General features: G+C 39.2%; 1 protein-coding gene across 1 annotated transcript; it reads left to right on the top strand.

Moving 5' to 3' along the window:
* Positions 1-7,462: 7,462 nt before the first annotated feature.
* Positions 7,463-8,404, top strand: LOC102247055 (olfactory receptor 1009). Its single transcript, XM_005885139.1, has one exon. It carries the CDS (start codon positions 7,463-7,465, stop codon positions 8,402-8,404), a length of 942 nt encoding a protein of 313 aa, XP_005885201.1.
* Positions 8,405-17,325: the final 8,921 nt, after the last annotated feature.

The raw sequence follows: 17,325 nt of genomic DNA, 5'->3' as shown, positions 1-17,325 counted from the left end.
TGAGTGCCCTCCCCTCCCCATCCAAGAGGGATTACATAGTTACTGAATGCACATTTTTAACAGCTATATTCACTAAACCACACGTTCATTTCTTTCCTTACTCCCTTCTGGGATAAGTCAGAGCAATTGAAGCAGAAGGATGATCAAAGCTATGATAAAGGGTGTCCCAAAAGTCACGCAAGAAGTAATTTTGATAGAAAACACAGGTTTATAATTAAAAATTGTAAATCTTTTATTGATTCATAAAGTATACAGTATACGGTTATGTACGGAATAGCACATCGGGTAAATGGCCTCCACGGCTTTGCTGGCACATACGAAAAGCCGTGATCTTCATTGGTCTTCATTGTCCCTGCTCCTGGGCCATAATTGGTACTTGGTAATGCTTATCAAATTGAAGGGATTGAAATCAAAAGGCAACAGATATTAGAATCTGATTCAATAAACCAAGTAAAATTAGGCTTTTATTTGTTGTTGTTGTTGTTAATGCTCATGCAAAATTCAAATCTTGAGTGAATTTTGGGACACCCTTTATATTTTTCACAGCAACAAAACCTCAAATGTCTGGATTTAAAACTTTCATTGTGTTTTAGATAAAAAGAAGTCCACAGACCCTAGGGAAATTTTTCAATTGAAGGTTAATAAAATAATCTCCAAGTATGAAGGTAATCATAACTTGTTACTCAAAAATATGGGAAAAATAAAAAAAATTCCCAGTCCTCTTAACAATATTAATAATAAGGAATAAATAATTAAAGTACAGCACCTAAAGAGTTTTCAGGGATGAAATAAATGACTACAGTTAATAATATTGTATTACATATTTTAAAGTGGCTGAGTAAATCTTAAAAGTCCTTATCACAAGAAAAAATATTTTGTAATTATGCATAAGAATTAGACTTATTGTGGTAATCATTTCATAATATATACAAACATGGAATTATTATGTTGTACATCTGAAACTAATATAATGTTATATGTCCATTATACCTCAATAAAAAGTTCTTTCATATTGAATCAACAGGAAGTTATAGAAACTTAAGCATTTATAGAAAAAATGCTTTAAATTAATACAGCATATATCTTTGTGAATAAATGTTTCCAAATTTTCAGGTAGAAACCCAAAATAGGATTTTTTTTAAATGAACCTCCATACTGTTCTCCATAGTAGTTGTACCAATTTACATTCACATTAGGAGTGAATGAGGGGTTTCTCCACAACCTTTCTTACACTTGTTATTACTTGTCTAGTTGATAATAGCCATTCTGACAGGTGGTATCTCATCGAAGTTTTGATGAGCATTTGTTTAATAGCTAGTGAAGTTGAGCATCTTATATATCTGTTAGCCATTTGTGTGTCTTTTTGGAAGAAATGTCTATTCACATCCTCTGCCCCCTTGTTTTTGTTAATCCTCATCGAAAAATATTTTTTCCACTGATTTTTAGAGAGAGTGAAAGGAAGGGAGGTGGAGAGTTAGAGAGTGAGAGTGAGAGAAATGTGAATGTGAGAGAGACACTTTGATTGGTTGCCTCTTGCACACACCCCAACTAGAGCCAGGGATTGAACCTACAACCCAGGTATATGTCATTGATGGGGAATTAAACCCACAAACCTTCTGTCCTTGGGCAGATGCGTTAACTACTGGGAAACACAGGCCCGGATGCCCTGTCCATTTTTCATTGGACTGTTTGTTTCTTTGGTGTTAAGTTGTATGATTTCTTTATATATATTTGTCAGAGCTATTGTTTGCAAATAATCTTCTCCAATTCAGTTTGTTGCCTTTTTGTATTGTTTGTGGTTTCTTTTGCTGTGCAAAAACTTTTTGATTTGATATAGCCCCATTCATTTATTTTTGCCTTTATTTTCCTTAGCTTTGGGGTCAAATTCATAAAATCCTCTCAAAGACCAAGGTCCATAAATTTGGTACCTATGTTTTCTCCTATGTAATTTATTGTTTCAGGTATTATATTTAATTCTTTGATCCATTTTGAGTTAACTTTTGTATTTGGAAACTAATAGTAGTCCAGCTTCATTCTTTTGCATGTGGCTTTCCAATTTTCCCAGCACCATTTATTGAAGAGGTTTTCTTTTCTCCATTGTTTTTGTCTCCTTTGTTGAAAGTTATTTGTCCATATACATACATGTGGGCTTATTTTGGGGCTCTCAGTGGCTAAGACATGGAAACAAACAGTGTCCTTTGATAGATGATTGGATAAAGAAGATGTGGTACATATATACAATGGAATACTACTCAGCCATAAGAAAAGATGAAATATTGTCATTTGTGACAACATGGATAGATCTTGAGAATCCCATGCTAAGCAAAATAAGTCAGACAGAAAAAGTTCAGAACCATATGATTTCACTCATATGTGGAATACAAAACTGAAAGCAACAAATGAACAAATAAGAAAAAGAAAAACTCACAAATGTAGACAATAGTCTGGTGGTTATCAGAGGGAAGGGGGTGGGGAGTAGTAGTGAAAGGTAAAGGGGGTCAAATATATGGTGACAGAAGGTGATTTAACTTTGGGTGGTGGGCACACCATTCAATATACAGATGATGTATCATTGAATTTTACACTTGAAATCTATATAATCTTATTAACCAATGCCACCCCATTAATTTAATGTGAGAGAAATGTGAATGTGAGAGAGACACTTTGATTGGTTGCCTCTTGCACACACCCCAACTAGAGCCAGGGATTGAACCTACAACCCAGGTATATGTCATTGATGGGGAATTAAACCCACAAACCTTCTGTCCTTGGGCAGATGCGTTAACTACTGGGAAACACAGGCCCGGATGCCCTGTCCATTTTTCATTGGACTGTTTGTTTCTTTGGTGTTAAGTTGTATGATTTCTTTATATATATTTGTCAGAGCTATTGTTTGCAAATAATCTTCTCCAATTCAGTTTGTTGCCTTTTTGTATTGTTTGTGGTTTCTTTTGCTGTGCAAAAACTTTTTGATTTGATATAGCCCCATTCATTTATTTTTGCCTTTATTTTCCTTAGCTTTGGGGTCAAATTCATAAAATCCTCTCAAAGACCAAGGTCCATAAATTTGGTACCTATGTTTTCTCCTATGTAATTTATTGTTTCAGGTATTATATTTAATTCTTTGATCCATTTTGAGTTAACTTTTGTATTTGGAAACTAATAGTAGTCCAGCTTCATTCTTTTGCATGTGGCTTTCCAATTTTCCCAGCACCATTTATTGAAGAGGTTTTCTTTTCTCCATTGTTTTTGTCTCCTTTGTTGAAAGTTATTTGTCCATATACATACATGTGGGCTTATTTTGGGGCTCTCAGTGGCTAAGACATGGAAACAAACAGTGTCCTTTGATAGATGATTGGATAAAGAAGATGTGGTACATATATACAATGGAATACTACTCAGCCATAAGAAAAGATGAAATATTGTCATTTGTGACAACATGGATAGATCTTGAGAATCCCATGCTAAGCAAAATAAGTCAGACAGAAAAAGTTCAGAACCATATGATTTCACTCATATGTGGAATACAAAACTGAAAGCAACAAATGAACAAATAAGAAAAAGAAAAACTCACAAATGTAGACAATAGTCTGGTGGTTATCAGAGGGAAGGGGGTGGGGAGTAGTAGTGAAAGGTAAAGGGGGTCAAATATATGGTGACAGAAGGTGATTTAACTTTGGGTGGTGGGCACACCATTCAATATACAGATGATGTATCATTGAATTTTACACTTGAAATCTATATAATCTTATTAACCAATGCCACCCCAATTAATTTAATAAAAAAGGTTGTAGCAACATGTTAAGAAACTAAAAAGAAAACAAAACAAACCAACAAAACCTCTAGAGCAGTGATTCTCAACCTGTGGGTAGTGACCTCTTTGGGGGTCGAACAACCCTTTCCCAGGAGTCACCTAAGACCATCAGAAAACACATATATAATTACATATTGTTTTTGTGATTAATCACTATGCTTTAATTATGTTCAATTTGTAACAATGAAATTAGGGGTCAACACAACATGAGGAACTGTATTAAAGGGTCGTGGCATTAGAAAGGTTGAGAACCCCTGTTCTAGAGTAAGGAATTGTATTTCATGCTGAAAGACTTGTGATTTTTTTTTCTTACCCAGGCTAGAACCAAAATTCAAATTTCTATATTGACTCTGTTTTGACTTGGAGGTGAAGCATATTTCTTGGAAATAAAAAATGTATTGTTTTTTGCTATAGGCTAACAGTTCAGATGTAATTTCTAAATTCTAAGGACAAATTAATACATTATCAGTTTTTCTTTTCCAGTTCTAGCTTACAATACTTAAACTCTTTACATATTTTGAACAAAATCCTGAAAAATTATTTCTTTGTCAACATGTAGTAAATGGTACATCTGAGGAAAGTCCAATTTTCATTCTTAGCACTTGTTTCCAAAACATTAATGCAGAAGAGAGAGGGGTACTACCCTGTCTGTAGTTTAATTTGCAAAGGATTCCATAGAGTTTCCTTGCTTAGCCCATAACTAGAGGTAGTAGAAAGTCTATATCCAGTTAGTAACAAACTTTAAATGATAGAAAACAGATCTCATTGGACTCACTTAGGATATGAAGCAAAACTTTAATTACACTTTCCCTTAGTGGCCTCATTCCCTAGAAATTACATGCTTTGGGAACAGAGCTTTTTCAATAACAATAACACAGAAAGAAATGATGCAACTTTTCAAGGAACTTTTATCTAACCAATGAAGACTGAATATATTTTATACTGAAGTCATCCATATTTTCTTTTTGGAAGAAGAGAAAGAATAAAACCAAACGACCATTGAAAATTCTGCCCCATTCCCATGTTAAGGGAAGGGATGAAACCAGAGAAATTTGGCTCATTTTTACTTTAGTTCTTCTTGTCATCTTGAAAGAAGAGGGAGGGAACCTATTAGAATGTAAGTTGAGATCTTCTAAATCATCTTCTGTTCTTCATACTACTTGATTTTTAATAAGTTCAAAGGAGCATAGATTATTTTAAGTAAATTTAAAAATAAATTATATATTTGGTTCATGGCCAGGATCAGCATGATCCTCATCTTTGTTGGATGTTGAGCAAGACCAAGGATGAGGGCATTTATGTAGAGATAAATTTAAGTTTGGAAACTAGATCAAATTAAATATGAAATTAGATATTTTAGCAACAGGGTAAGGGGAAAAGATAGTTCTGAATTTACTCCATCCCTGTCTAAAACAACAGGGTAATTTCTTTGCTAAAGGAAGACTAACATAGGACTTGTTGGTATTATCCCAGTGCTCTGAACATGAGAGCCAATTGTGACCCCAACTCTGTGGTTTGACCTGTACGGAGAACTGTATTCTATTCTAAGCACCAAATGAAAAAAGAGAAACTGAGAAACTAAAATGTGCATAGAGGGGCAGACGGCTTGGGCAGGTGTAGAAACCAAGATTAATAGAAAAGTGTTGAGGAGCTTCAGGCAACTGTCAAATGGAAGACTGAGATATAGAGTGTGACTGGAGGAGTTAATAGACTCTTGAAGAGGTTTAAACAAGAAGTGAATGTGATGAGTAAACAGTTTGACTGGCCATTTAATCTTTCTCTTTAATTCTCCCAAAGCCAAAGATATAATGTAAACTGTACTTTTGGCTTCAGAGGAGGTCTTGCTAGTCAAATAATAAATTTCACACTGGAAAACTGAAGGAAAAGTGTCTACCATAAGTCTAATGTTGGACTCTGATATTTCTGGGCTCATACATTTTTTAAAAAGTAAAGTATAAGTAGCTTGATGAGCACCTGTACATTTATTCTCTTATTCTATGTGGGTGAGAATTCTCAGTGATCAAAAACAATAATAGTTTTAACTACATTGAATGAAAGAAGCATTCAAGGTTCCGAAAGATTAGCTGACTTAATCAAGGTCACCCTTATAGTAGGAGCATGATCCTCATCTTTGTTGGATGTTGAGCAAGACCTAAGATGAGGGCATTTATGTAGAGATAAATTTAAGTTTGGAAACTAGATCAAATTAAATATGAAATTAGATATTTTAGCAACAGGGTAAGGGGAAAAGATAGTTCTGAATTTACTCCATCCCTGTCTAAAACAACAGGGTAATTTCTTTGCTAAAGGAAGACTAACGTAGGACGTGTTGGTATTACCTCAGTGCTCTGAACATGAGAGCCAATTGTGGCCCCAACTCTGTGGTTTGACCTATATTAGGAAACCAGAATGCATTATCCTGTATTCATATTGGAATGAGTTTTGGATTCTTTTTAAATGAAAGGAATTGCGAAGACATAAAAATTTTAGTGTGAGAAAGGGAAGAGCACAGACCATTTTGACAGGCATTTCAAAGCCCACCTCTGCCAGTCACTAGCATTATAAATGTGGATTGAGCTTCAATTTTCCTTACTTATAAAAGACTAGAAGCCTGTTGCACGAAGAGATTCGTGCAATAGGCCTTCCTTTCCCCTGGCTGCTGGCACCGGTTTTCCTCCAGCACCCGGCACCCAGGCCTTTGCTATGGCTGGGCTCCAGCTGGAGCTGGCCCTGGGGCCGTGAGGCTTTCGCTGCTCCGCTGGTCCTGGGGGCAGTCGCTGCTTGGGCCCCCGGGCTGTCAGGCTTCGCTCCATGGCTTGGAGCCTACATATGCAAATTAACCACCATCTTTGTTAGGTTAATTTGCATACTCTCCTGATGGGCTGGTTAGCGTAGCGAAGGTACGGTCAATTTACGTCTTTGTCTATTATTAGGTAAGATGAGATAATGGCATTTAGCTTGCAGATTTATTAAAAAGAGTATGTAAGGTAAAAATACTAACAATTATTGTGCACTCCTTTAGATGCTCAATAAAACTGCTTTGGATGTGTTGTCTCATTTAATCCTCACAACCATTTACAAGGTTAGTTTACTATTATTATTTTTGCTTCGTAGAAGAAGAAAAATAACTCTCCTGGGATGAAAGGAAGTGGATGTCAGAGCAGTTGGATAAAATGCATTTAATCTTAGGTTATAATCACAAAATCCAAAGAAAATGGCCTAAATATGAGTGGCTGCTCATTCCTTCTCCAGTTTGCCTCACTTCCACTCTCCTGTATCATTTCACCATGTGTGTGGCCATATGGTAAACTCAGTTGATGTTCACTAAAGTGGGAGTTAATAGATATCTATTTGGAAACCATCTAGGCTCAGTTCGTCAACAGTGAGGACCTTGAGCAAGCTGCTCTTATTTATAAGTTTTTATTTTTTCTCCTTTGTATTGATGACTTCTACAGAGTCTTAAATATTATAGCTGCAGGGTTGACCTTTGGCTCTGGTCTATATTTCATTTTTCATTCCCAGCAGCAGCATGTAACTAACTCATGTCACTCCTAACACTCTTTCTGTTTCTGGGTCTTATTTTTGAAGACAGGTTTACCAAATCTTCTGTGACTTCTCTGCTCTTCTAGTGGAAACCACAACCATTCAATGGCCAATGAAAACTACACAAGGATCACCGAGTTCATTTTCACAGGTTTGAATTACAACCCCCAATTGCAGGTCTTTCTCTTCCTGCTCTTTCTGAGTTTCTACATCATCAACCTAACAGGCAACTTGGGTATGGTTATTCTGATATGGATCGATAACCGCCTTCACACACCTATGTACTTTTTCCTCAGCCACTTGTCCTTTGTGGACATCTGCTTCTCCTCAGTCGTGAGCCCTAAGATGCTCACTGACTTCTTTGTGAAAAGGAAAGTCATCTCTTTCTTGGGGTGTGCTTTGCAGCAGTGGTTCTTTGGGTTCTTTGTGGCAGCAGAGTGTCTTCTCTTGGCATCCATGGCCTATGACCGCTATGTAGCCATCTGCAACCCACTATTGTACTCAGTTGCCATGTCTCAGAGACTCTGTATCCAGCTGGTGGTTGGTCCCTATGTCATCGGGTTTATGAACACCATGACTCATACAACAAACACATTTCGTCTCCCTTTTTGTGGCCCCAATGTCATCAATCATTTCTTCTGTGATGTGTCCCCCCTGCTTTCCCTTGCATGTGCGGATACTGAGCTCACTAAGTTGGTCGTTTTCATCGTGGCTGGAGCTGTGGGAGTCTTCAGTGGTCTGACTATCGTGGTCTCCTACATTTACATCCTCACTGCCATCCTGAAGATCCACTCTGCCGATGGGAGGAGCAAAGCCTTTTCCACCTGCTCTTCTCACCTGACAGCCGTCTCCATCCTGTACGGAACTCTTTTCTTTATCTATGTACGACCTAGTGCAAGTTTCTCCCTGGATCTCAATAAAGTGGTGTCTGTGTTTTACACAGCAGTGATCCCCATGTTAAACCCATTTATTTATAGCTTGAGGAACAAGGAGGTCAAAGATGCCATCCACAGGACTGTTGCTAAGAGGAAGACTTGTTGGGCCTAAATTCTTATCTAGAAAGGCAATTAGGGGAGGATTCTAAATGGACAGACTAATTGTGTGGATTTCCAAGATTCTAGCCACTTGCAAGTGTTTGGGGCTGGTTGACATTCCTTTCTTTGTTCATCTCTCCAATCATTCATTCATTTAGTCCATTACTGTAGATTCATTAAGCCCTGTATGTGATCTTTTCTATGCAATATTCCAATATTATAGTTCAAACTCACAGTCCATGTAATTTTGCTTCTCAGTCTGATTATTTTCCAAAAAGCTTTATTTAATTTCAGTTATTATTATTTTATCATTTTGCTAATGTTTTCTCTTCCTGCTGACTCCTTGGTACTGGAATTTTAAAAAGCAATACTTTAGGTTTTACACTCACATCTAGCTCCCATCAATAGGAATCTGAAAAAAAAAGAAAGAAAGAAAGAAAGAAATGAGATCTCATGTTTAACCTCATCAGTGGAATGAAATCCTTGGCTGTAAACAGTTTTGGGGGTGACCTTAGCACAAAGAACTATATACATCTCAGGGACTGAAGACCCATCTGTGTTCCACTCTGACAGATGGGGTGGCCCACACGGCCTGCTGAAGTAATGAAGAGACTTGTGCTCATTCTAATGCATTTTATACCTGTAAAAGCTTCTTATAGAAAAGGTAAAGCTTATCTTTTCTTAGAATTCAACTTTTCTGGTAGATGCTCAGAGGATTACCTAAACTTCTCTACGTGGGGCTTGGTTGTGCATGTGATAGTGCCTTCTAAACCCTGTTAATAAATTAAGTTCATTACCCAGTCTGCACAGAGAAATGTGGTTGTATTTAGACTCTTCATCCAGATCTCCCTGTTCCTAGTAAGGTCAGTAGATTTGTAGCATCACAAGGGAGTATAAACATGTAACTCAACTTGATGGTTATGACTCCTAGGCAATGTGAGTGCTGGGCAGCCCTAATTTGAGCTCCTTGTAGAGACCCAGGAATGCTACCTAATTCTATATTATCTTTCTTGATCTATCCTTATCGCTTGATGTTGACATACAGACATGAAAAAGAGATGGTTTCACTGAGGAAACAGGTCAGCTTTCCTAGATGACATTATAATGTCATGGCTAAATTGTTATAGAGATGTCCTCAGAATTTTAAGGAACTCTTAGGTCTACCTTTTCCCCCAAAATGTGTTTAGCAAACCTGATTAAGAAGCTTTCTCTAAAAGTCACAGTCTATCTACTAGTTAGATTCAGAAATAAATTTTCTAAACATTTGAGCACTTTCTACATACAAAGTATTGTGAGCTATTTTCAATTGATTTTTGTATAAGGCACAATCTCTGAAAATAGACAATCAATCAGTGAGTACTCACACAATCATAGCATGCTTTCTACCTATAGGGGCCTTAAAGACCAGTTTATCCTAACCAGATGACTGGCTCATCATTGAAGCTTGGGGGAAATGTTTTATTATCTTATGCATTATAAAGCCCCAAACATGACTTGCCATCAAATGTATTTATGGAAGGTCCATTTAAACTTCAGGAACCTTGTTTTAAAGTGGGTTTCCTAGATGGGATAAAATTTATTTCAGAATATTTATTGGAAATATCAGAAAAGCAAAATGAGCCCAGCCAACATGGCTCAGGGGTTGAGCATCTACCTATGAACCAAGAGGTCACATTTCAATTCCTGGTCAGGACACATGCCTGGGTTGTGGGCTCAGTTCCCAGTGTGGGGCATGCTGGAGGCAACCAGTCAATGATTCTCTCTCATCATTGATGTTTCTATCTCTCTCTCCCTCTCCTTTTCTCTATGAAATCAATAAAAAAAGAAAGAAAAGCAAAATGGTACAACAAAAAGAAACAAAATTTAGAGTTGGAAGACCTCATACATTTATATATTCAACAAATAATTATCAAATATCTTCTGTGTGCCAGGAGCTTGGTGTTGTAAACAACAATAAAGAAAATGAACAGCATTGCTGTATCCACAGAGTTGACAGGATAGCATATCTAAGATGTACTTCTATTTATTACCCTTTGGGTGTCTCAGTCAAGTCGATATGAGATAAATGGAAGTAATGATAGTATCCACTGTATCATAGGACTACTGTGACGATTAAATTAGAAGATGAAGATGGAATCACTTAATATACTTCATAAACATATTTTCTGCTTCCTAATAAAAACTATTAATTGAAAATAACAACACTTTGGAACCAGGATTTTATCTTAAGTGTGACAGATTCCTCCATACATGTTCATTTGCAGGATCTTAGATGCAACAATGGGAGGGAGAGTGGAGGCAGCATGGTATAGCCATTTGAATTCTAATCCTAGACCCATCACTGGAATTTTGCGATTTTTAGGGTTGTCTATTAATCCCAACTATAAACTAACAATAACAGTGTCTAATTTACTGAGGATTTGTAACCAGTTGCTTGAAGGAGCTGAAGTTCACAGGGTATAAGTAGGAGGAATTTTCATTATTTTTTTATCATTGCCCTTTCAAAATGCTGGCTGATGTGTTATCTCAAACCTCTTGATCACTCACCAACATTGCAGATAGATCTAATAGTTTTTTCTTTCACTTGGAAGTAAGAAACAAATGCTTTCCATTTCCCACTATTAAAAGTCAAGTTCAGACCAGATCAAGATGGCAGAGCAGGTAAATGCTTTGCTCTTCTCTTCCCATTACCATAAAAATTGCAAATAAAGTGTAGAACAACCATCATTAAGTCTAGCTGAAAAGAATTGCTATAACTAAGAATTACAGAAGAAGCCACATTGAGACTGTGAAGATATTAGTCAAAAAATTGGATTACATCCATGAAATTTAAAATAAGTCAAGTCCATGGTGATGTCAACTTCACAACGTTTTCCAAATTAAAACATCCTCCCTCTCCCATCTCAGGTTCTAGAGTGGTGATGAAAGAGGCAGATCTGAATCTCTATTATTTCTGCCCATCCCTTCCACTCTGCAGCTGCTGGGATGGAAAGAAGAGGGGAAAGAGAGCAGAAAAACACTGACTGGGATTTTTGGGATCTGGTGTCAACATCTTTTAATGACAGAGGCATGCTTACTGGCTCTTTCTCTTGGGGATTGTCCAAAGGAAATAATTCAAAATGCAAGGTTGGATGGTGTTGGCACCTTTATCCAGGGATGTGTTTTTCAATGTGTATATACAAAACCCAAGTAACCCCTGGTTTCATTAACTAGTAGGTACAATTGGCATTCTCTTTCCTTTAATGCTAAATTATGATGAGCTCAGGTTGTTGATGCAAGATGCAGAGTGTTATGAGCGTCTCTTCTCAATGTATACCCTGAGCAACCCAGGGGAGAGAAACAGTTTATACTGATGCTCTCCTGCCTTCTCAGCTGCCATTGGCTGCTTCTACTTCACCCACAGGTTCCTATTCCCATTACTCCAAGTCTTCTCTTATACCTCTCAGTAGTGGCTATTCTTCAAAGATTCCATCATTTTCTCCCAAACCTGGCAAGAGTCCCACTTTATTTTAAGTCACCCATAGCATATTTGAGGCCAGGCTGCAACTTCTATTGGGACTTTATTAGAGGCTGGAGATAATGAGAGAGATGTGCAATTCTGAGGATAACTTGGAGCTACAACATAGATTCCCCTGAGTCTGTGAGTGGCTTGCTTTGTGGACGACAGCAGGATAGTCCCATCAGGACAAAGTGTCCATTCATAGAACATTTGCTTAAGGCTTGGACTTATTATGGGAAAACACCACATGGAAGTCCTCACAGTTATGTCCTGATTGAATTCAGCCAAAATGAGTTATGTTCTTTGTACAGTCTTGTCTTCACCTAAAGGTGCTTCCTGTAGAGTCTCAACCTACAATTCCTTACGAGAATCTAATTAAGGAGAACATACTTAGTCAACCACAGTCGAGAGGTATTTCATAACCCAATTCATACTTAGAAAAGAATTATATGTTTCAAACATGTCCTACAGTAATATATATATATATGTATTACAAAGAGATAATCAGTAGAGACATACAGGTGCATAACAGGAAAGAAGTTCCACAAAATATACTTAGTTTTACTACCTGAAATACCTGTTTATTACTAAAATCCAGCCCAGCACCCATTTGTAAGAATGGTTTTTACATTTTTAAATGGTTAAAAAAACTTAAAAGCAGAATGATATTGCATGACCCATGAAAATAATTCAGAGTTCAAATTTCAGTGTCCATAACAAAATTCCTATTGGAATACAGCCATTTTCACATTGGAGTTTTTCCACAGCAATGCTGTGGACAGTATGGACAGGATGACACTTTGTTGTGGGTACTGTCCTTTGTATTGGAGAATGTTTAGTCTCATCCTAGACTCTACTCAGATGCCTGTAGCATTCCACCCCAGTCATTACAACAGAACGTATCCAGATCTATTCTGTGGTGAAAATATATGTTAGCCAGAACTACAGCTCTATGGTTTGTCCCTGCTGCTTTGGGGGTTCAAGAGCAGAGTTGGGTGGCTGTCAGGGGGACAGTATGCCAGCAAATTCTAAAATATTTACTATATGGCCCTCTATAAAAAAGTTTTATGACTCTTACTTTATTCTACCGTGTGTTGTTTCTTCTTTCCTAACAATGCTGGTCATGACCTACTAAATTGATTTAATTTCCCATTAATAAGATTCCAACTGCTGTTTGAGAAATCCTATTCCAATGCAACTCCAAAGAGACAGTATATTGAATATTGGATAAGACCATAAGACTTAGAACCAAATGTGGGTTCATATTTCAACTATATTATTTAATAGCTGTGTGAACCTGAGCAAGTTACATAACCTCTCTGAGCTTTTGTGACCACATATAGAGAGTGGGAATGATAACAATAGCAGTTACATAATTGTTTGTTATTATTATTGGAGTTTTTATTAGTCAGGGTCCTCAGAGAAACAAAACCAACAGGATGTGTGTGTATATATACAATGAAATTTATGTTAAGAAATTGACTCATAAGATTATGAAGGACAGTGAGTCCAAAACCTGCACATGGAGCTGGCAGGCTGGAGACTCAGGTGAGAGTTGATGTTACAATTCAAGTCCAAAGACCATCAAGCCGAAGACCCAGCAAAAGCCAATGCTGTCTTTAGTTGCTGCAGAATTCTCTCTTGATCAGGGAAGATCAGCCTCTATTCTATTCAAACCTTCAACTGATTTAAGGCCCACCCACATAATGGAGGGTAATTGTACTAAGTATGAGGAGGACCAGGTTCTTGCCAGGGTTGTGGTGCCTCTAACTCCATGACCTTGAGTAGATAAATTCTCCATTCCACTTCTTTGTTTCCTCACTTGACAAAGAAAGGGTTCAGCCCAGATCATCTCTAAGGTAGTTTTTGCTTCTAACATTTCTGTAATGCAAAAAAATGCTGTAGGAGTTTGAAGCCTGAGGAATCAGCCTTTAACTCTTCAGAGAAACCATTACAGCAAACAAACTACGTTAGCCAGTGTGAGACTGGGCTGCAAGGCCCAACATTGTTACTGATCCCCTTTCTAATAAGATGCCTTAGGCATCATTGAGATTGATTAAGGCACTCAGATTCCAGCAATTACTAAACTTGAAAGAAATTATTTACCTCATTCCTAAACAAGTTTCAGAGGAACTAATTAATCAAGGCAACTTTAAGTAAGAAAATTTCCTGGGTTATAATTGCTGTTCAGCTCTGAAAGTAAGTTCCTGGAGCCTGTCATAGGTCATTCAGCAAAGAAGGATGGACCTTTTTAAAGTGATTTAAGGCAGGAAGGCCATATTCCAACATTATTGGTTCATTGATTGCTAACCTGTTTCTTTTCTTAAGATTTGTTTTGTTTTGTAAACTGTGTATACACACACATGCACACACATAATAGAGCAAATATATGACAGAGAAAACTTTTTCCAAAATGATGAAGTAAGTTTAATAGTTACATATTAAAGTGCCAAGAATTAAAATAAAAATAAGAGGGTTGTAATGAAAATGCGTGTGAAATTATGCAAAAGGGTGATAGACCCTCTGGAAATAAAACACAAACAAGATATCCTGTGACAGACAATAGTGTGGTGAAGGCCTCGGAGGGGCCAGTGCAGGGTGGAAGGGGTCATTGGGGAAAAAAAAGGGACATTTGTAATACCTTCAACAATAAAGACAAATTAAAAAATAAATATAAATAAGTCTCAAAAAAAAAAAAGATATCCTGTGCACATCTTCAGCGGAGCTCTTTGACTCCTTGAAATCCAGATATGTTCTTCCTAATGAACATTGGACCTTAATTTAGAACTGCTCTGGTGGAGGTAGAGCTAGCCATTCAGGTGGAAAAGTAGAGTAGAGAGCTAAGTGTTAGAGTGCCTGAGATATACAAACTGCATTTTGAAGAGTTCTGATGATATTAAACCTGTCATTAATTCTCTTCCTGGTTTTGGGCAAGTCATGTAACCTCTCACAATCACACTAGGAAATTGCTTTGCTCTGTAGTTGTGACAATTTACACTATAAAAGACAAAGATGCTAATTGACCGTACCTTCGCTATGCCCCCAAGCCATGCCCACCAGCCAATCAGAGTGACTATATGCAAATTAACCCAACCAAGATGGCGGCTGGCAGCCATGGAGCTGGAGAAAGCAGGAGGCTTGGTTGCCTGGGCGATGGAGGAAGCCAAGCTTCCCGCCTGCCCTGAGCTGGCTCATGGCAACAAAGTTTCAATTATAGAAGACAAATAAATCCCAGATACCTGCTTCCAGCCAGCCTCCACTGGGAGCTTGGGTGGCTGGGGGCCTGGCCAGCCTGCAAACAGCCATCAGCCCTTCACCCAGGATGGCCACACCCTCATGGGGTGAGGGTCCCCGCTGGGGGGCTTAGCCAGCCTGAAAACGGCCCTCAGCCCCTCACCCAGACTGGCCAGGCACCCCAGCAGGACCCCTCACCCTGAAAGGGTTGTGGCCAGCCTGCAAAGGGCCCTCAGCCCCTCACCCAGGATGGCCAGGAACCCCAGTGGGGACCCCAACACTGAAGGTGTTTTGGCCAGCCTGCAAACAGCCATCAGCCCCTCACCCAGGATGGCCAGGCACCCCAAGGGGGACCCCCACCCTGAAGTGGCTGTGGTCAGCTTTCAAACAGCCATCAGCCCCTCACCCAGGCTGGCCAGGCACCCCAGGGGGGACTCCCACCCTGAAGGGGCTGTGGTCAGCTTTCAAACAGCCATCAGCCCCTCACCCAGGCTGACCAGGCACTCCTATATAATAAAAGGGTAATAGTCAAATTTACCCTAACAGCCTAAAGACTTGGAATGACTGGTCACTATGACACACACTGATCACCAGGGGGCAGATGCTCAATGCAGGAGCTGCCCCCTGGTGGTCAGTGCACTCCCACAGGGGGAGCTCTGCTCAGCCACAAGCCAGGCTGATGGCTGCCAGCACAGCAGTGGTGGTGGGAGCCTCTCCCGCCTACTCAGCAGTGCTAAGGATGTCCAAATGTAGCTTAGGCCTGCTCCCCGCTGGCAAGTGGACATCCCCCGAGGGCTCCCGGGCTTCCAGAGGGATGTCTGACTGCCAGCTTAGGCCCAATCCCCCAGGGAGCAGGCCTAAGCCAGCAGGTGGTCATCCCCCAAGGGGTCCCTGACTGTGAGAGGGCACAGGCCAGGCTGAGGGACCCCCCGAGTGCACAAATTTTTGTGCACTGGGCCTCTAGTCTATATAATAAAAGCCTAAGCAACCATTATGGTGGAACAACTGATGCGCACTGAACACCAGGGGGCAGAGACTCAACACAGGAGCTGCCCCCTGGTGGTCAGTGTGCTCCCACAGGAGGAGCGCTGCTCAGCCAGAAGCCAGGCTCACAGCTGCGAGCGCAGTGGCGGTGGCAGGAGCCTCTCCAACCTCCGTGGCAGCACTAAGGAGCAGTGAGCTGAGCACTAAGGAGCAGCAAGCAGGTGGGCAGTAAGGAGCAAGGCATCCTGGACTACAAGAGGGATCCTAGACTGTAAGAGGGTACAGGCTGGGCTGAGTGGACCCCCGCCCCCCGCCAGTGCATGAATTTTGTGCACTGAACCATAAACCCCGTAAGGACAAGGACTCTTTCTACTTTGTTCATTTATTGTATCTCTGGTAATTAGTACATTACATGTTTTGGAGTTGTGAAGACCTGCATTGGAAATTTGTCTGTATCTGCACATCACTAGCTGTATGACCTAGCACAATTTATTCAGCACCATTACTATTCTTCAGCTACCTCAACTGAAAGTATTCCTGGGGCTTATTATAGTAACTGTACCCAATTTATTTGTGATGATTTTATGCTCTCTCTTAGCTGAAACTCCAAGATTTTATTATTCTCCTTGAAATCAAGAAACCTGATTTTGTAGCAGCATCTCTTACTGTCATTTCCAGACTACTGAGGACAGTGTCAAAGATTTTCAATTATCTTACTAATGCATTTCCTTATGCTTGATTAAAATGTCCTTTGGGTACTCTCAAGGGATATGTTTAGAGCAGTGGTTCTCAGAGTATAGTCTAGGAAACTTTGGGGGTTCTTGAGGCAATTTCATGCAGTCCATACTCAGTGTTTTCATAACAGTCCAAGATATTACAGATACTGGCTTCATATTTCACATTGAAATTAACTTAAAAATATGAGTGTTTTGTTATATGATCAGAGTATCACAATTATCTAAAGACTAAGTAGTCTTCCATTTTCTTTTTTTTCTTTTAGTTTTGCTGATTTTTTTGACTTTTAATTTCTTTATTAAGGTATTACATATGTGTCCTTATCCTCCCCATTGCCCCCCTCCCCAACTCATGCCCTCACCCCCCTGTTGTCTGTGTCCATTGGTTAAGCTTATATGCATGCATACAAATCCTTTGGTTGATCTCTCCCCCTTACCCCCACCCTCCCCTACCTTCTCTCTGAGGTTTGACGTTCTGATCGG

Source organism: Myotis brandtii, unplaced genomic scaffold, assembly GCF_000412655.1.
Source record: "Myotis brandtii unplaced genomic scaffold, ASM41265v1 scaffold892, whole genome shotgun sequence".
NCBI lineage: Eukaryota > Metazoa > Chordata > Mammalia > Chiroptera > Vespertilionidae > Myotis > Myotis brandtii.
This window is presented reverse-complemented; position numbering and strand designations above follow the sequence as displayed.